Source organism: Oreochromis aureus, linkage group 7 (genome assembly GCF_013358895.1).
Source record: "Oreochromis aureus strain Israel breed Guangdong linkage group 7, ZZ_aureus, whole genome shotgun sequence".
NCBI lineage: Eukaryota > Metazoa > Chordata > Actinopteri > Cichliformes > Cichlidae > Oreochromis > Oreochromis aureus.
This window is the reverse complement of record NC_052948.1, coordinates 4587532-4608106: the sequence shown is the minus strand read 5'-3', so window position 1 is coordinate 4608106 and position 20575 is coordinate 4587532. Positions and strand designations below refer to the sequence as shown.

The following is a 20575-nucleotide window of genomic DNA, read 5'->3' as shown; positions in this document are numbered from 1 at the left end:
CCTGGTTGTAACAGTCTTTGTGGTAGGCTTGGCACTGCGTCTGAGGGGGGTGTGGGCTGGGGAGAGCAGGAGGGAGAGGTGGTCGAACTGGCCAAGGCGGGGGAGGGGTATGGCTCTATATGCATGCTTGATGCTGGAGTAAACGTGATCTAGAGTGTTCTCTCCCCTGGTGGGACATTTTACATGCTGATAGAACTTTGGGAGTACAGTCTTTATGTCGGCCTTATTAAAGTCACCTGCAAATATGTAAACACCTTCAGGGTGGGCCTGCTGCTGTTCGTTAATGGTGTTCATCAGGATAGAGAGCGTCGTGTTTACACGTCGTGTCGGGTGGAATGTAGACAGCCGTGATGATCACTACCCTTAGCTCTCCTTAGGTAGAAAAAAAGGCCGGCATCTTACTGACATGTACTCGAGGTTCGGGGAGCAGTGACTCTTTATAATTGTCCCATTGTTGCACCAGCTTTCATGCACTAAATACAGAGCCCCCTCCCTCTGCTCAAGCCCCCCTTTTACTCAGGTAAAAGTAAAAAGTATGGTCCAACGGTCCTTTTAGAAGTATACTTTTTTCAAAAACTTACTCAACTAAATGTAACAGAGTAAATGTAGCTCGTTACTACCCAACTCTGGTCTCCTTACTGTTGCCTCACAGCAGGAAGGTCCTGGATTTGAATCCACTGGCCACCTGAGGCCCCACTGTCTGGAGTTTGCATGTTCTCCTCATGTTTTTGTGGGTTTTCTCCGGGTAACTCTGGCTTCCACCTCAAAGATATGTATGGAATTAAATTAACTGGTGTTGGGATTTAGAGATTCTTTTATTGCTGCCATATAATCTGCCTTATGATAAATGTATTAATAACATGTTTTAGAGTATTATTTTAACAGTAATATTGTTTACAGGGTTCATATTGCATTGAAAATGTTTGTCATCACATTCATTCTATTCACAGGTTTAGTTCATTTTATACACATTGCATATCTGTGCTTGTTTAGAGTTGATGTTCTATCCAAGAGGGTTTTAAGCTTCACTGGTGAGAGTGTCCAGGTGATACATGTTGAGGGAAGATGAGAACATAGCAGGTTAATTGCATGCATGCTTACAATACACATAGAACTAGTAGCAGGCCTGAGCGAAGGCCCAAGTGTCTTCTGCTTCTTATTTGAGACCTGCGCCAATTCAGTCTACTTAGTGATTGAGGACGAGGGTCCATTATTAGCCCTTAGAGGCCCTGAAGCTTGAAGTTATTACCTTAAAAGGAAGGTGTTCTCAAAAAGAGAAGTTATATGTCTGTTTATAGTTATTAGAGATGTACAAGATGTACCCTTGTCTGTAAACAATGACTGGACATAATGTATTTTGACCTGTATTGACGTGTATGTGGGGTGTGATCCTCTATGCTATAAAACCAGAACTCAGTGTATTTTTGTCAGAGCAAATAAGCCATATGCTGATGGTTGTTCTCCGTTGTCAATAAACTCATCGTTTGATTGCACTTTTCTGGGCCTCCGTCGTTTGTTGTCTGGTCTACAGTTGATCGATCTCGCTTCACTGGTCATGCTAAACTGGCCGTAGTTGAGAGTGAGAATGTGTGCATGTATAATTGTCTGTTTCTGAATTAGCGCTGCAATAGACTGGTGATCATGATAACATGATAAGCGTTATCCAGCCAATGATGAAGAGAACCAGGTGTTTAGAGCCTATTAAAATCAAATTACTTGAAAAGATCATCTGAAAAAGAGTACAGTACTTGAGTTTTTTAAACAGAGTCATATGAACAGCAGAAAAGTACATCACAATTAAATGTGTTACTTCAGTCAATATGTTGATTTTACACATTTTTGTTCTCTTTTTGATCTTCAGCACTTGTCTTATATAACTTCCTGGGCACTCTTCCCAGACCTTTTCATCCATCATTTTAATCAGCCCTTTGACAGTTTTATGGCCAAAGTGAGTTTAGAAATTCAGAAACAACAGGTGCAAGGACGGCTTCACAGTAGAAACGATTAATCCGCCTGACAGTTCTGTCAGTTTTGCTGCCAAAAGTAAGCTATAAATTTTATTAATGACAGGTTTTTGACAACTTTGGACAGTGTAGGCTGTCAGAGGTGCATCTTCAGCAGGGCCAACTTCGATTAACCCCTTGTCTTGGCATGTCACCACAGGCCATAACACAATCAAAAGTTACATATTAATCTTAATTATTAAATCTAAAAACAAGCGGTGTGGATCAACAGGTATTCATACAACAAGTAAAGCAGGCTTATGATATAAATGTGGATAATACTTGACCTAAATATATGGGTCTTAATTCAAATATGTATGTTAAATGCCTAACATGGTGATTCTAATATATAAAAACACTAGTGTCGGTATATAGTGTATGCGAATATATATAATTATATAATATATATGTTTAATGTATACAAGTTTATCCATGCTGTACCCTACCTTTTGTCCTGTGATAGATGGCATAGGTTTCAGACCTCCTGCAACCCTGAATTGGATAAACGAGAGACGATAGATGGATAGTATCGCCGTCAGCTAAATGGGTTTGTCATGTAATTAAATTGTAGATGCTCATTTTTTAAGGAGATAAAATGTCTGATGCTATCAGGTGAATGCAGGAAAAATGGACTCTCCCAGAGAAACGTGGATGCTGATTGCTGGAAACCTGGCACTCAAGCAGGTACATCATTTTCATTCAAAAAACAAGGAAACAAAAAACTGTGTGACAAAATATATGTATAAAAATGTCAATATTCCATATATCTGCTTATCTGTGCGGTATGACTTTATGTCTGCCAGGAATGATATCTTCTCATTATTCTTTTCATTTAAAAAGCTACAAGCTACAGTGCTGGGCCTGCTGGCTTCCCTAATGGCGTCTCTGTTGGGCTGGATGGCAGAAGGACAGATGCCCTTTAATCATATAATGCTCCTGTGCTCAACCAGTGTTTCTACTGCATTTGTGGCTTCACTGCTGCAAGGTAAACAATAACTTGCCGTTACTTCGGACTACACTGTTCTTGACTTCTCTGTGACAAAGTGGTTAGACATGAACTCATTTACCACTTGTCCCTTAACCATATTGATAATTTATTCCTTGTTATTTTACAGTCAACCATAATGCTTTAATTTAGACATTGCTGGTGTAACTTTGCTTAACATACTATCCCGGGTTTGTTTGTGGTAGCAGTAGTTACATCCATTACATCCATGCATATGTTCTTTAAAGCAAATACTATTAACCATCAGGTCATTTGAATTTTCTTCTGTTCACAGGCAAATGTCTGGTAAATTATGTTTCTTTATGCTGCTTTGGTAATACTTACCATGTTTGTCCATTTATTCAGGTCCTATATCTAAACCAGGTATGTGGGAAGGGCCGCCCCAGTACTTCCTGTTTATATAGGGTCATGAGGTCATTGATTGCATCACTGGGTGTAATCAAATGAAGGGTTTTTCATTTTGTATAGCATTGTTTATTTTCTTTAAAGTGAGTGGTAAATGAGTAAATGAGTTTGTCAATTTCACGCATAATCTTATTCCTGTTCTTTGTTTAGAATCATATTGTTTGGTCTGACCTTTTTTTTTTTTCCAATGGTAGACACTAATAAGGTTCAGGTGTAGGGATGGGTATCGTTTAGGTTTTATCCGATACCGGTGCCAAACCGGTACTTTTGAAACGGTGCCGGTGCTTAAACGGTGCTCAAACCGGTGCTTAAAGAATGGAGAACACAAAATTGGTCCAAAAACCTCTCATGTTCAGCTGTTTTTTGTAAAAAGATAACAATGTTAGCCTTTTCTGCAGCTATAGGGCATATATGGTCTCACTCTTGGCTGGAAGCAGTGCTTAAACAATGGAAAAAACACAAACTTTGTCCAAAAACCTCTCATGTTTAACTGTTTTCCACTTTTTCTTTGGTCATTTTAGCCTTTTTGGCCAGGGTGAAGGGAGTATCTGCCATCAAACAAGAAGACAGCCGCATGTAACTACGACGGTGTTTGCTAGTTCACCTTACATGCATTAATGTAATAACGTGGTTAGCCTACTCAACGTGAATTACACACGAACAACATTAAGCTACTCACGCAGAGGAGAACGGCTGCTGCTGCCATCATCATCCGTCATCATTTCTGCTACGCTGGCAGGGCTAGGGGCCAGGACTCTACTCTTCGGGTTTTTGGGGGATGTTGCTAACTCCGGGTCCGATAACAGGCACCACACCCGCAGTAGATGTGCACGGTGTGAGGTCTCGCAGCAAGCGATCAAACACGGCGCATTTCTCGGCTTTAAAAAAAAACAACGCTATGCGCCGCCAGGTGTTTCATCAGATTCGAGGTGTTACCTCCTTTGACAGTATCACAGTATCAGCTTAAAGCACTTGTTGCAGGCTGCTGAGTTTGCATCTTTTGCTGCGAAGTACAGCCAGACTTTTGACCGCTTCGCCTCGGGCATTTTTAATCTGTAGCTCTGCTCTAAAAGAACGTACGTACCTGGGCCCGCCTACTATCCTCGGAAACGTAAAATGATTGGCTAGAATTGGCTCAGGAAAAAAAAAAAAAAAAGCACCGAAATAAAGCACTGAAATGCGCGCTGCTTTTCGGTCTGGTTACTACCGTTTATGATGGCACCGGACACCGGTACCCATCCCTATTCAGGTGTGTGTAAAGTCCTGTATAAAGCAAGTGAGATTTTGCCTACCAGGTTGGTTGTTTTATGGTAGAATGAAGATGCTAGAAATAAAGTATACTTAAAAGAAACTTGACTACTATGCTGATGCTGTCCACTTATCACCTTCCTTGCTGTTTATGTTATGCTACCTCACACTCTCTTGTAAAAAAATAAAACATATTTGTGAGAGTGATAACTTAAGATTGTCATTTGCACTTTATGCTTAGAGATATATAATCGTTTGTATGTTGATAAAATGTGTCATCCTTATTTAGGTCTGCTAAGGTTCTGTGTGCACTCTGTGCACCATGAGAGGGGAGGACGTTCACTCCCTTCATGTGTTCTGGCATACCTCATGTTAAGTTCATGTGAAGGTCGCATCTTGTTTGGTGATATATGGTATGGCAGAACACACACTCTGTATCTGTTCAGTTACAACAGTCTTTTGTCTTAGTTGGGCTGCTCCAAGGGAGACTCCCACTATCTCCCAGGAGGCTCCTGGTGCCGGTCATCTTGGGAGTTGTATTACTTTGCAGATAACATAGTAAAACTTTGTTAGGCCTGGCTGAGCAGTTTTCACAGGGTCATATTTTGACCCACACACACACCCGCACCCACACACAGACAGGTGTATACTCTGCTTTAACACACATATGCCTGTTTGAGACTGTCACGTGTTAATGGGACTATGCATACTCATGTAATCACAATAAAAGGAGCGCTATGGGAAGTCCGGCTGAGGTTGACGAGGTTCAAGTGGAAGGAACAGCACTTGGCCTTAGTCGGCCTCCCTCGGGAGTGATCACACAGCAAGCTCTGTCTTGTGTCTTGTTTTGCTGCTGCAGTTGGTTGTATAATTGTTCCAGCAGGGTTTGTACTTAGATAAACCCAATAATAATATTTCATATTTCATGGTCTAAGGAGCTTGAAAAAAAAGCATCTGGATTTCTTGCGTTTCTTGAAGATGTTTCACCGCTTATCTCAGAAGCTTCTCCAGTTCTAAGAGCAATTGGTGGAGAGCCCAAGATTTTTAAGACGTATTGGGAGTATCCCTAATAGGGCCGTGGACCCCCTATTGATCCTCTGCCTGATCACATGAGCCAAGGTGTGAAAACGAGAATAGATCTCCAGAAGTTGATTCTGTTCATCTGGACGTAGCGTTTTCAGTGAGAGTAACATATGTTGTAACATATGTTAACATATGTTATGTTAGTAACATATGACACAGACAGAGTGACATAGTGTGCGCTCTTAAGTGCCAGGAGGATTGCCAGGATTTATATATCGGGGAAACCAAACAACCTCTGGCGAAGCGGATGGCACAACACAGAAGAGCCACCTCGTCAGGCCAGGACTCTGCAGTCTATTTACACCTACAGGCCAGTGGACACTCTTTCAATGATGAGGATGTACACATCCTGGACAGGGAGGAACGGTGGTTTGAGCGCGGAGTCAAGGACGCCATTTACATGAAAAGGGAAAGACCATCTCTGAGTCGAGGAGGGGGCCTAAGGGTACATCTTTCGCCATCTTACAATGCCGTCATTGCAGCCAATTCCCAACTCTCTGTGAATGGTACTCATTACCATTGATCAGTGGTTGTTGATCAATGGTAATGAGAATTTGCATAATCATGATGAAGGAACTGACCTCTCAGCCCATTGTTCCTTTAGTGCTGCTAGTTTCAGTCGTTATGCAAATGTACTGTTTATAAGGTTGGGGAAACCTGCAGTCAGCTGAGACTGAAGAAGTCACTTGGATGAGTGACGAAACATTTTTCCCACTGAAAACGCTACGTCCAGATGAACAGAATCAACTTTTGGAGATTTACTTACCTGGATGATTGAGAATGCATCAAGATGAGAATGGGTCACAATCAGCCAAGGTTTTGTGTGAACCCATTGTCAGATCTAGTCCCACCCTATCATGTGACTTACTGAGGTCAAATGGCAGACAATTGGTGTCGTAAGACACCGCCTCTGTTCAAAGATGGTCGTTCAATGTAGCGGTCTGAGCATTCCTCGCTGCACTGTAAAGCATACACTACGTTGCTAAGGTTGTGTTTCATGAAAGCCCACTTAGGATAAGTGATGCCTGGTGTTGTAGGGTCCTGATCACTTCAAGTTGGTGTTCCAGAGGGTGGTTGGAGTCAAAGAGTAGATACTGGTCCTTGCGTGTGGGCTTCCGGTAAACTTCAAAGTTAGGTTTTGTTAAAATCTCCCAATTCTTTTAATCTTTGGGCTGAAGGAAGGACAATACTCGGTGTATAAATGCTCAATCAACAATTATTTATCCCATACAATTCAACACTTTATGAGCATAAACCATCATGATGGGGAGACCTGCATGCAGAGGGTCACAGCAAATCTCAAACTGGTGGAGGGTTACTCAAGCTCTTATAGCCTCTAGTGGCCCCCACCTAGTCGTAAAAGCCTAAACATTCACATTCTTTCTCTCACACGGCGCCTAAGTTATGACCTCGGCTCCTTGTTTTATCTCCTCCTGATGAGATGGGGCAGAAAACCTCTCCGGTATGTTCTGTTCTCTTCTAATCAGACAAATAAGGCCATGACTCTCTGAAAACGGTATTTCTTATAACTCAGCAGTATAATGCATCATAAAACAATATCATTCATTCACAATAAATCAGCAGTCTAATCTAATACAAATCAGTTTAACCCTAGAACACTATCGCTATAAATAGTAACACAATCACTAATGCCGGGTGATTTTTACCTGATATAATATAACCAATAAAAAGTAATCAAATATATCAAAATATGACAACACATGACAAATTAGAGTGGTCGTCTTTTACTTTCAACTGTGCCGTGTCTAACAAAATGAAAAAAACCCTCCTAAAACAAAATAATGACTCTGGGAAGCTGGTCTTTGGTCCACCCATTCCTGGGAAATTTGAGACTTCCCTGGTGAAGGCACAGGCTCCTCGACACGCAAACAGCTGCAGGAGAGAGAAATCATGTAAATGTATTTGCTCGGGTGTAAATCACCCGGCGATAGTGTTCTAGGGTTAATAAATCTAATAGTTATCACCTCTTCAGGAGAATAATGCAAACTAAAACTACATAATAATTTCACAATCATTAATCAGGGGTATAACATGGCATAAGATAATATAATAATCTCACTGTTTCCATTCTCCTCAATGAGCACAGCACAGTCCAGAAATGGCAAACTGGTCCTAATTGGGCTTTCATCAAATCAGCAAAGATGCACAGAAAGGAAGGTCAGACACAAACTATTGAGAATCAGAAACACAAACGGAACAATATTATCATCCCTTATGTAGCGGGTTTACCAGACAAACTCAGGAGAGTCTTCTCCCAGCACGACATCTGAGTGTACTTTAGACCCCATCTTATGCCATGTTATATCCCTGATTAATGATTGTGAAATTATTATGTAGTTTTAGTTTGCTTTATTCTCCTGAAGAGGTGATAACTATTAGATTTATTAACCCTAGAACACTATCGCCGGGTGATTTACACCCGAGCAAATACATTTACATGATTTCTCTCTCCTGCAGCTGTTTGCGTGTCGAGGAGCCTGTGCCTTCACCAGGGAAGTCTCAAATTTCCCAGGAATGGGTGGACCAAAGACCAGCTTTCCAGAGTCATTATTTTGTTTTAGGAGGGTTTTTTTTCATTTTGTTAGACACGGCACAGTTGAAAGTAAAAGACGACCACTCTAATTTGTCATGTGTTGTCATATTTTGATATATTTGATTACTTTTTATTGGTTATATTATATCGGGTAAAAATCACCCGGCATTAGTGATTGTGTTACTATTTATAGCGATAGTGTTCTAGGGTTAATTGGTCACATGACTGCATCACATGACTAAAATGCGTCATCGTTTTAGAAAGTCTGCGTTTTTGATCGTCCACACTGCAACGGGACAGCTCCGTTTTGAAATGTATGCGTTTTCGAGAGCGTTTCCAAAACGCTGCGTTTTTCCTTGAGGAAACACCGTCTCAGTGTGGATGGGAGGCCAAAATGGAGAGAAAACGATGCGTTTTCAAACGAAAACGCATTAGTGTGGACGTAGCCTAGGTCTCACAATGGGTTCACACATAAAACTTGGCTGGTTGAGACCCACTCCCATTTTCACACCTTGGCTCGTGTGATTAGGTCTCTTATTAACATTCCTAATAGGGCTTAAAAATCTGGGACTCTCCACCAATTGCTCTTAGAACTGAAGAAGCTTCTTGGATGACAGGTGACGCTTTTCCAAGCTCCGTAGACTACGATGTCTTGGATGACTGAGGACCTTCACAGACATCATTTCATATCATCTGTAGCTACAATGCACACATTACATATTCACAGCTGCTGATGTCTAATGTCTAAAATAATTCAGTTACTATTATTATGTATTGAGCTTAGTGTTCTAGCAATGTCCTGGATACTACAAAATGATAACATTTTTCTTAATTTTCCCCATTAAAATGTGTTTTCAGTTACAACTGCATTCCATTCGTTTTTGACTCTATATTACTTTATTTTATTAAAGCTGAAATATTTGAATGAAAACCTTTTAAGGTCAAATGATCAAGCAGAATGAACACTGAACACTTTTAGCTTGTCTTTAACTTTTTCAAGGTATTGTTATGGTGGGAGTGATCATTGGCTCCAAGCGGATAGGAATCAACCCTGACAATGTGGCCACACCGATAGCAGCCAGCTTTGGAGATCTCATCACTCTTGCCTTGTTGGCATGCTTCAGTCAGTGGTTCTACTCCTTTATAGGTGAGAGATAAGGGCCATAACATGGTCTGGTTTGAATGTACAAACAGTGAAGAGTAATGCTGTATATTTTTACTTTTGGCCAACAGATGACACCAGTTCACCCAAGTCCACCAAGATCACAGCCTTTACTTTTTTAGACTAAATCCTGATAGAAAATAAATGCAAAATAACCTATTTTTTCTTTTTGACAGAACTTTATCCCTATGTGTTGTATCTGGTAAATCTATCGTTTTTATGTCTGATTCCTGCCTGGGTGGCTGTCTCATCCAAACATCCAGCCAGTGAAATCTTGCTGCACACAGGCTGGGAACCGATCATTACAGCAATGCTCATCAGCAGGTACTCTCTGCTGCTTTCACATGTTCAGATTTCCTGATGGTGTTCTCTAGTGTGAATTTTTAAATAAAAAAATACAGTAAATCATCATTTGTATAATTTATATAATAACAATTTGATCATTTGATACCATTAACTCGTTTGCTTTATGTTAGAAAAAGATAATAGAAAAATATTATGAATATCCTCACATACTTCTTACTGGTATTATTTTGATTGTCTTTCTTTTAGTATTGGAGGAGTTATTCTGGACAAGACTGTGTTAGATCCAAACTTGGCAGGGATTATAGTTTATGCCCCTGTCATAAATGGTGAGTTGTTCTCTTTATTTGTGTTCTTGTATTTGAGATCATAACAACATATTGATGTAACTTATGGACAATGCTACATTTTGTACATAATTTGGTAATGCTCACATAATCATCATTTCTATTCTTAGTGAACATGTGAAAAAAATATTCCTGTTGTAAGACTGGTTCTCGAGAAGTTATGGGGCAGGGTCAGAAAGTTATGTATCATAAGTGGAAGATGAAAAGAAAGAACAAAGGATGAAAGGGTACCCAACGCTGATTCTATTTAAAAAGGAAGGTTGATATACCCCAGACTGCTGCCTTTTTCCTGTCTTTCCTTTTGTATGTCTTTGCCGGATGTGCTTTAAGACTCTGCACCTCTGGGTTGCTTTGCTTTAGTTTGCTTTGCTTGCTTTCTATGTGTTATTTTTGCTGTAAAATGTACTGTTCTGCTGTTCATATGACACTGTTTAATAAACTCTGTTCTAAGAATTCTACTCTTTTCCAAAAGATCTTTATGAGTGATTTGATATAATTGGATCTGAAAAGCTGGACCACCACAGCGTTGTGTCAAAATCTGCGACTCGACAGGTGATTTAGTGAGCTGAAGCCAGGCCCTAAAAATTTATTATGAGGAAGTTAAAATGTCAGGTAAGATAGATAAGTTACTATGCATTGCTGCATATTCTTCAGTAGTGTTCCTTTTACTCTCTGAGGACAGTGTTGTGCTTGTTCGCCCATGCATGTCTTTGCATGAGGATGTTTGAGTATATATTTGTATTTCCTCGAACTCTTATATGCATCTGTATTACCTAGAGATGGCACGATACCACTTTTTTATGTCCGATACCGATACCGATATCATAAATTTGGATATCTGCTGATACCGATATGAACCGATATAGTGTGTTTTTAATCAATAAAACTGTTTTTTAATATCTTGCTGCATTTTGTATAAGTTCATACTCAAGTTTAAGTAAACAATAACACTAAAGCTATTCTGTTATACCTGTATGTAAAAATACACTGCACCCAAAATATTTTATATTTCAGCAAAACTGATCAATCTAATAAACTTAAACCTACTCCATCCTTCCTCTTCTGGTATTTTAAAGAGTACTTAGCAGAAATATTAAGCAACCTAACTAATAGGGTTGCAAACTCCCAGCAAAAAAAAAAATAGGGAACCACCCCCCACCCTCCACCTCATGATGCTTAATCGATGTAATCAACTTTAATTTGATGCAGGGTGAAAAAAAATGCACAGAAATAAATTATTTTTCAAGAATAATTAAATAGATTCAACATCTTTCTTCAACAGAATTGCAGACTGCACAGATGGTACTTTCCCAAAGGAAAAAGTACTATAGCTTACTAGGGTATATTAGACTTAACAGTTACTATATACAGTAATGGACTTCTATACATTTTACATCAGATTAAAACTTTGGGTGTAAGATTCAGATAATTATTTATTAAAAGCTAGACATTTTAAATGAGAATAAGAAAGAAAAGTATGTCTTTGTGCCCCTTTTCCCTGTTCATGCCCCTATCGGCCCCTGGCTAAACTTTGCTAGATCCGCCCCTGCACAGTTACCAGCCGTCAGCTATGTAGAAAAGGATCCTGGTGTAGAAAGTAATATTAAATAAAAATTCTAACAGCAGCTTATCAAGGTTAAACGTGCTGCTGTTGTTCAGCCGCTGGTTTCCTCTTTCTGGTGCAAAGTGGGCCAAAAACAAAGAAGAGAGACGGACTCGCGACAGAAAAGCCGATCAGCTGATCGTTAAGCAGTTTCACGATTGAAGTAGCTGCAGGAAGGTGAGGGAGAGAGAGGCAGTCGCTCCATATATCGGTTGTTAAGCTTGACATGGGAACGCTTTACAAACATTCAGAGATGAACTTACACACTTGCTTTACTTCTCTCTGGGATAACTTCCTCGGAGATGAAATGCTGGTTTGGTAGCGAGGCTACAAATACACACAGCCGCTCTATCACGTGAGGCATACTGCTGCAACGTGCTACGGTTATGAGCCGAGTTACGCCGTGTTGCAAGTTTTGTGAGGTGTTTTTTTTTTATATTTAATGTATCGGATTACATTTTTAATTTCTCACCGATATCCGATCCAGTAATTTACGTCAGTATCGGACCAATACCGATACGTAATATCGGATCGGTCCATCTCTAGTATTACCTGGAACTCAAACCTCTTCCAGTGAAATAAGTTTTATATTTCTGCTTGTAAAATAATATGACCAGTAATATGAGTAGAAAAATCATTTGTGGTTCTGTATTGCTGATAGATAGCAACAAGCCAATGTTTGCATATATTCCCGTTCTTTGTATTTCTTCCTTTTGTTTGTATGTAGTTTTTTTAATTGCTAGTTTTTATAGTTCTTTTTGTTACTATTTTTGTGTCTTCTTAAAAGGCCACTTTTATCCCTTTCCATTAGTTGATAGAGTCACTAAAATACATTTTTACAATGTTAAATAAAGTAAAGTAAAGTTGCGCCACAGGCCGGTTTATGTCCGACCACATTTTCAAGGACTGGCCTTTAAGGTGTCACGGATTAATACAACAAAATAAAACAAGAAGATTTATTCATACCACACGGGAAAAGACCAAGGGAAACCAAGTTAACAATAAAAACAATTAAAAAATAACGATAAAAAATGATAAAGTGCTGGATTAGGGAAAATCCAAAATAAGTTCAAACCTGTGCACTTAATTCTTGTTTTTAAATACATTACAGATGTTTGGTGTAAAATCATACCACCCTGGAAAAAGAGAGTTGAAAGACCCCCGATGAATGTATGTAAACTTCCGACTACAACTGTAGGTTTAGTCTAGACAATTAACAAAGTGACCTGGAACTTAACCAAAGCTCTTGGCCCAAGCTATTGGTTAAGTCAAATCCTGCAAAGGGATCCAAATGTTTAAACTGCACTGCAACTTGCACCTTTAAACAAAATGATCAAGATCTATAAAATGTTGGGTAAACCATGTCTCACATGACCAGCTGACATCCATTCCCTCTAAGATTAAGATTAAGATACTTTATATGTCATTATTGAAAGACACATCAATATTTTTTTAATAAACTCTATCAACCAATAGCAATGGATAAAAGTAGCATTTAAAAAAGATGCAAAAACCTAGTGTTTACTCAGATCCCAGTGATGAAGCTATCTTGCGAACACACCTCACTGTCTACACAGATGCTCTGACTCTGTTTTAAATTTCAAAAGGACTGCACACTCACAGCTGGGACTATCTTGTCGTCACACTTTAAGGCCTATTAAAGATCTGAAAGTGTGAAGACCTAGATAAGAATCTGATAATCAGAGAGCGATCTGGGGAAGACTTCTCTGCTTTAGCTGTTATTCGCATAGTCAATCCTACAACTGGGATCTTTTATCTTAAAAGCAATTTGCTTTTCAAAACATGAATACATGAATATGTCTGTGAAGGTTCTCAGTCATCCAGGTCATCGTAGTCAAAGGAGTTTGCAAAGAAAAGCGTCTGGACTTCTTTGAGTTGCTTGAATGAATACATGAATATGCATATGCATATGAATATATGAATATGCATTGTCCCTACTTGTTGTAGGCAACAAGTCTTTGACACCACAAATGTGTGAAGTTCTTTAGAATTCTGTGCAAGGGCCGATGCTTTTCCACTTTTATATGCATAATCACTCTGATTCTTTTCATATTTCTTTGCTTCTTTGTTTATTCATTTGTTTCTTTCTTTTAAGTTTTGTTAGGTTTGCTCCTCCCTAGATTTAAGGAACACTATTAGAAAACACTTGTATTTCCATTGCTATGAAGTTTATTTATTTTTTATCTTATTCATCAGTATTTATGATGAAGCACAGTGCAGTGTTCTACTTGTAGATAAGTGGCTTAACTTAATGGAAGATTGAAATCATTTTATGACCACTTCTGGCATATGTGAGATTAGACAGCAGTCCTATGTCTCACATTGTGTCAATAACTGAAGCTGAAGACCTAATTGTATTCTCTAAACTGAATTAAAAAAAATGCTAATTTAATCATGAAAATAATTTACTGAAATATGATTTCAATAATGTGTTGACAAAATAAACAAAAAGAACTCCTGGACCAATAAGCTGTACCAAATACAGGGAGTGCAGAATTATTAGGCAAATGAGTATTTTGTCCACTTCATCCTCTTCATGCATGTTGTCTTACTCCAAGCTGTATAGGCTCGAAAGCCTACTACCAATTAAGCATATTAGGTGATGTGCATCTCTGTAATGAGAAGGGGTGTGGTCTAATGACATCAACACCCTATATCAGGTGTGCATAATTATTAGGCAACTTCCTTTCCTTTGGCAAAATGGGTCAAAAGAAGGACTTGACAGGCTCAGAAAAGTCAAAAATAGTGAGATATCTTGCAGAGGGATGCAGCAGTCTTAAAATTGCAAAGCTTCTGAAGCGTGATCATCGAACAATCAAGCTGTTTCATTCAAAATAGTCAACAGGGTCGCAAGAAGCGTGTGGAAAACCAAGGTGCAAAATAACTGCCCATGAACTGAGAAAAGTCAAGCGTGCAGCTGCCAAGATGCCACTTGCCACCAGTTTGGCCATATTTCAGAGCTGCAACATCACTGAGTGCCCAAAAGCACAAGGTGTGCAATACTCAGAGACATGGCCAAGGTAAGAAAGGCTGAAAGACGACCACCACTGAACAAGACACACACAAGCTGAAACGTCAAGACTGGGCCAAGAAATATCTCAAGACTGATTTTTCTAAGGTTTTATGGACTGATGAAATGAGAGTGAGTCTTGATGGGCCAGATGGATGGGCCCATGGCTGGATTGGTAAAGGGCAGAGAGCTCCAGTCCGACTCAGACGCCAGCAAGGTGGAGGTGGAGTACTGGTTTGGGCGGTATCATCAAAGATGAGCTTGTGGGGCCTTTTCGGGTTGAGGATGGAGTCAAGCTCAACTCCCAGTCCTACTGCCAGTTTCTGGAAGACACCTTCTTCAAGCAGTGGTACAGGAAGAAGTCTGCATCCTTCAAGAAAATCATGATTTTCATGCAGGACAATGCTCCATCACACGCGTCCAAGTACTCCACAGCGTGGCTGGCAAGAAAGGGTATAAAAGAAGAAAAACTAATGACATGGCCTCCTTGTTCACCTGATCTGAACCCCATTGAGAACCTGTGGTCCATCATCAAATGTGAGATTTACAAGGAGGGAAAACAGTACACCTCTCTGAACAGTGTCTGGGAGGCTGTGGTTGCTGCTGCACGCAATGTTGATGGTGAACAGATCAAAACACTGACAGAATCCATGGATGGCAGGCTTTTGAGTGTCCTTGCAAAGAAAGGTGGCTATATTGGTCACTGATTTGTTTTTGTTTTGTTTTTGAATGTCAGAAATGTATATTTGTGAATGTGGAGATGTTATATTGGCTTCACTGGTAAAAATAAATAATTGAAACGGGTATATATTTGTTTTTTGTTAAGTTGCCTAATAATTATGCACAGTAATAGTCACCTGCACACACAGATATCCCCCTAAAATAGCTAAAACTAAAAACAAACTGAAAACTACTTCCAAAAACATTCAGCTTTGATATTAATGAGTTTTTTGGGTTCATTGAGAACATGGTTGTTGTTCAATAATAAAATTATTCCTCAAAAATACAACTTGCCTAATAATTCTGCACTCCCTGTAGACTTGAACAAAATCAATAGACGGACCAGCAACATCAGCAGCTCCACGGCTTCTACCAAGGTTGCCCAATCTGTGATTTCCTTGCCCTGACAGATGTTCAGAAAATCTGATACTTTACATCTTAATGCATTCTCAATCATCAAGGTAAGTTAATCCGTGTCTTTGTGGCTTTTAAAACCCAAAACACTGCGCCAAAAATCGGTCCACCCCAAGGATCGGGTCCCCCGACACAAACTGAGTAACATAGTGTACGCTGTTAAGTGCCAGGAGGATTGCCAGGATTTATATATCGGGGAAACCAAACAACCTCTAGCGAAGCGGATGGCACAACACAGAAGAGCCACCTCGTCAGGCCAGGACTCTGCAGTCTATTTACACCTACAGGCCAGTGGACACTCTTTCAGTGATGAGGATGTACACATCCTGGACAGGGAGGAACGGTGGTTTGAGCGCGGAGTCAAGGAAGGCATTTATGTGAAAAGGGAAAGACCATCTCTGAGTCGAGGAGGGGGCCTAAGGGTACATCTTACACCATCTTACAATGCCATCATTGCAGCCAATTCCCCAACTCTCTGTGAATGGTACTCATGGCCATTGATCAGTGATTGTTGATCAATGGTCATGAGAATTTGCATAATTATGATGAAGGAACTGACCTCTCAGCCCATTGTTCCTTCAGTGGTGCTAGATTCAGTCATTATGCAATGTACTGTTTATAAGATTGGAGAAACCTGGAGTCAGCTGAGACTGAAGAAGTCACTTGGACGAGTGACAAAATCTTTCTCCCACTGAAAACGCTACGTCCAGATGAACAGAATCAACCTTTGGAGCAGATACTTCACTGTTCTCTCCATATTTCCCATCTCCAATGTGGATCTGTCTCTGATAAATCTTTTATGAGGCCACATGGCCTTGTGTATCGCAACCATTCAGCCCATCCCTCTGCCATGAGAAAGACCTTGAGCAGCGTGGGTACTATCCATTTCCCAAGCTGCATGTGGAGTCTAAGTACAACATCAACACCCACACAGAGTCTTCGTGTTAGATAGATACTGATCACTCAAGCTCAAAAAGTTCTCAAAGCGTTCTGTGTTGTGAGACAAATACATGTGGTGTAAAATAAATGATCTATTAGTACTATATATGTGATATTCCAGTGTTTTAGAATTTTTTTGACAAGTCAACTGTCCTTTGGTCTAACTGAGTTGTACACATGTATTTTAATACACACATTAACTGAAAATAGTGGAGTAAATAATTATGATACTTTTCACACATAATATTTCTCATGAAATTAAACACTGGTCAAAATATTAATGAGGATTTTTACTTCCCACATGAAACATTTCAGACCAAAGTAGGTCAAAGGTCACTGTGGATATACCCATTAAATGCTCAACACTCACTGAACCATTTCCAACTTTCCCTTCAGCAAAGTAGCATTTCGTGTTTTTCTCTTAGGAAGCTTGTGGTGCAAATGTTAATGTGTCACATTTTAAGTATTTGTAGCTCTGAAACATGATCAGAATTCTGATTTTGGGACAGTACAATTCTTGGAAACAAAGTTTTTGACTTTTATGCTAATGGTGGCACAATTTCCCTCTTTTGTCACAGCACATAATATAGGTTAGGTTAGTCACCAGTTGAATGTCATCCTTTTTTGTTCATATTCTTTATTCTTTGCTTGCACAAAAGCTGGCTTAAATGCTCCTTTTCTTTTCTCACGAGGTGTTGGAGGAAATCTTGTTTCCATACAGTCTAGTCGTATTTCAACTCATCTGCATTTGAAACACTCACCGGGGGAGCTTCCTGTGGGTCGACAGAGCTGTTCCAACCCTTGGCACACATTCTTTGGTTCAGGTAAAAATCAAATTTGAAACAATTTACATAATAAACACAGATTGCCAACACAATCTGACGTTCACCTTTGTTGGGCAGGAGCAAACCATCGATCTGCTAAGATTTTGCTTCTCCTGGTGATCCCTGGTCAGTTGATCTTCTTACATGCTATTCACCTGATCAAAGGAGGCCACACTTTGCCAAGTCCTCTCTTCACCATCGCCTTCTTGTTTGCGTCTTTGATTCAGGTAAGTCAGATGTGCACTGATAGGCTATTTCTCTTTGCATAGAGCAACCTAGTCTGCAGTGATCTTATGTCTCATTCTTTGTTTCGTAGGTGTTAATCCTGCTCTGCATGGCTGACTGTTTGGTTCACTGTCTGTGGAGGAGGGGTAAAGACCCTGACAGTTACTCAATACCTTACCTTACAGCCCTCGGAGATCTTCTAGGGACTGCTCTACTTTCAATTGCTTTTCTCATGCTGTGGTGCATTGGTGATTCAGGCAGTGTGTAGATTCAAAATGAGAAAACAAAACTCTTATAGTGCTTATAATTTTAAAAGGCAAAATGCAAGTAATACTGAAGATTTGCAACACACAAATGTGCCTTCACCTTTATGAACAAGTAACACAGTTTTCTGCTTTAAGGTGTTTATTTAAAACACAAGAAACACACCTTGTGTTTTAACACACCTACAAATACTCTTAATACTTAATTCTTGCACATTTCACATCTTTGTGTCTGTCTAATCCACTGCAAATCACCATGTACTTACAAAGTCAGGATGTCACAAAAACAGACAAACCATGACCGCGAGAGTGCAATTTTTTTCATCTTGTGCTTCTCTCTCTCTGTGTGTGTGTGTTGTCAAAATATGATTTCTAAATACCTGAAACCTGACTGAGATTTTTTATTCCTGTAATTTCTCTTAGTACAGAAATGAACAATGCAATGAAACATTATGTGCAGCCCTATTCAGATGTATTGCATTTTAAATCTTTTTTATAATGTTGCAAATTTGTATTCAGTGTAGCTTTGCTACATTGTAACTTTGCTATCTCTGAAAAAGTACATTAAGTGGTAGAAACCAGCTACTGTGGCTCTTGTCTTTCTGTTTCAGATCATAATAACAGAAAGGCTGACGAATGAACACAGAAAAGGCAAAACAGTCCAGCTTAGCAACAACACAATAACGTACTATGTAGCATCTGTAAACCTAATGAAAAAAATGGGTGTAGACTCACTAAAGTGTAGGGGGAGGGAGAACTGACTGCCAAAATGCCATCCTCATACCTTCCTTCAAAGTTGTGAATAGGACGAGAAAACACATCTGGAATCCATTCAGGAAGTTTACAGCACTTGACACTTTCTGTCTGTTTTTGCAACCTGCTGGGGGCTCTAGTAATGAAGCTACTGAATCTTATACAAATTCTTCTTAGTCTTTCTTTGTCTACCAGTGGAGTTCACGGCAGCCCCAAGAACTGTATGAGCAAAATTTATGAAATTTGGCACCATATCTGGGAAAAGTCCCTCCACAGTTTTCCCTCTGAGTCTGGATTGCTCACCTAAAGGTTGAAGTCAAATGTGTGATGTTCAAAAATGGGAAGCTTTTAAATTTTTTGGACAAAGCCGGGTTCAAAGCACACTGTGTTAAAAAGAAAGAAAGAAAGGAATTTAACATGCCAGAATTTGATTATTGTGATTTTTAAAGTGACTTATGTCAGCTGACTAACTAACTGGAGAGTAAAATTAGCACTGATCAATTGGTTCCCTGGATTTGTGCAAAAAACCCAAACAAAGCAAACTCAAATGTAACAGATTTAAGTAAAGGGTGGGAAAAAAAATATTTGGGATTTCAAAAAAAGAATAAAATCTAGCTGAGCTCTTGCACCAGAAGCCTTATTTGTATGAAGTGTCCTGCAGCTGTTATCATTAACATACTTACGTGAGTCTGTGTTATCATTATACAATCTTTATGCATTAATCTTGACTTCTCACCAAAATTTAGTGATCCATGTCACACATTGTGGCTTACAATGATGCAACAAACTGCTGAAACTGCACAGTGTGAAGGCACCTTAAAACCAGGATCTATTGGGTCTGGTATGCACTGACATCAAATTTGGCTCTCAGAAAAGTATAATTTGACCTTTGATGACTCTGCAGTCACAAAATAAAATGTTTCTATCACTGTTTCCTGCTTGCTTCCAAGTATGTTTATCTATAATATCTATGAAAGCTGCACACGGCTATTATGTGCTCAAAAGCATGAAGAAATTATAGCATTAAATTGAGACATGATGATTAATGATAGTAAGAACAAGATGACAAAGACAAGCATCCTTCATAATATTTTAAGGCAAAAAAATAATGTTCATGAGAAATTTTTAAAACATAAACACAAATCACACCCACACACCTCTCAAGCTATGAACGTCTCACAAACCTGCAAACCTTTTCCTTTCATTATTACTTGCCTTACCAGCACAAATGAATCCAGCCACAGTCTGCTTGATGTCTGAGCTCAGTGGCTGCTATCCACAAAAGAACAAAAATGTCACAATTATTACTTTTTATAGTAAGAAATCAACCTAAAGGTTTTTTTTTAATTCTCTGAATGTAGATTTCTAGTATCTTAAAGCACAAAATACTTGTTGGTTATTCCGCACAGCCATCTTTAAGATACATTAGAAATAAACTAAGTCTGTTAAATTTAGATCAAACTAAGATATTATATCTTGGTTTGATCTTGTACTATTGCAAACACATGAACTTTTGAGTATATATTTCCTTTATAAGATTTACATTACTGCAAGTTAAGTCATGTCCGGCTGTGAGTGTGATGTTCCTCCGAATTTTGCTCTTCTGTTATTCTCTTATACAACAATTCCTGCAGCCATGCTTTTTTTTATTTCCTGTGTTGCCATTTCTGTACTTCTGTACACATTACTTAA

General features: G+C 39.2%; 1 protein-coding gene across 5 annotated transcripts in view; it reads left to right on the top strand.

Moving 5' to 3' along the window:
- Positions 1-19814, top strand: part of slc41a2a (solute carrier family 41 member 2a) — a 37522-nt gene extending 17708 nt beyond the window's left edge. For 4 of the 5 annotated variants that reach the window (XM_039615324.1, XM_039615325.1, XM_039615327.1 and 1 more), the window contains 8 exons: positions 2616-2687; positions 2844-2988; positions 9300-9446; positions 9638-9785; positions 10014-10093; positions 17511-17642; positions 17721-17869; positions 17959-19814. In XM_039615324.1, the coding sequence (XP_039471258.1) occupies positions 2616-2687; positions 2844-2988; positions 9300-9446; positions 9638-9785; positions 10014-10093; positions 17511-17642; positions 17721-17869; positions 17959-18135 (1050 nt within the window). In that variant the 3' untranslated portion in view covers positions 18136-19814. The remainder of the gene's footprint in view (positions 1-2615; positions 2688-2843; positions 2989-9299; positions 9447-9637; positions 9786-10013; positions 10094-17510; positions 17643-17720; positions 17870-17958) is intronic. The other variant, XM_039615326.1, reaches the window with a different exon arrangement.
- Positions 19815-20575: the final 761 nt, after the last annotated feature.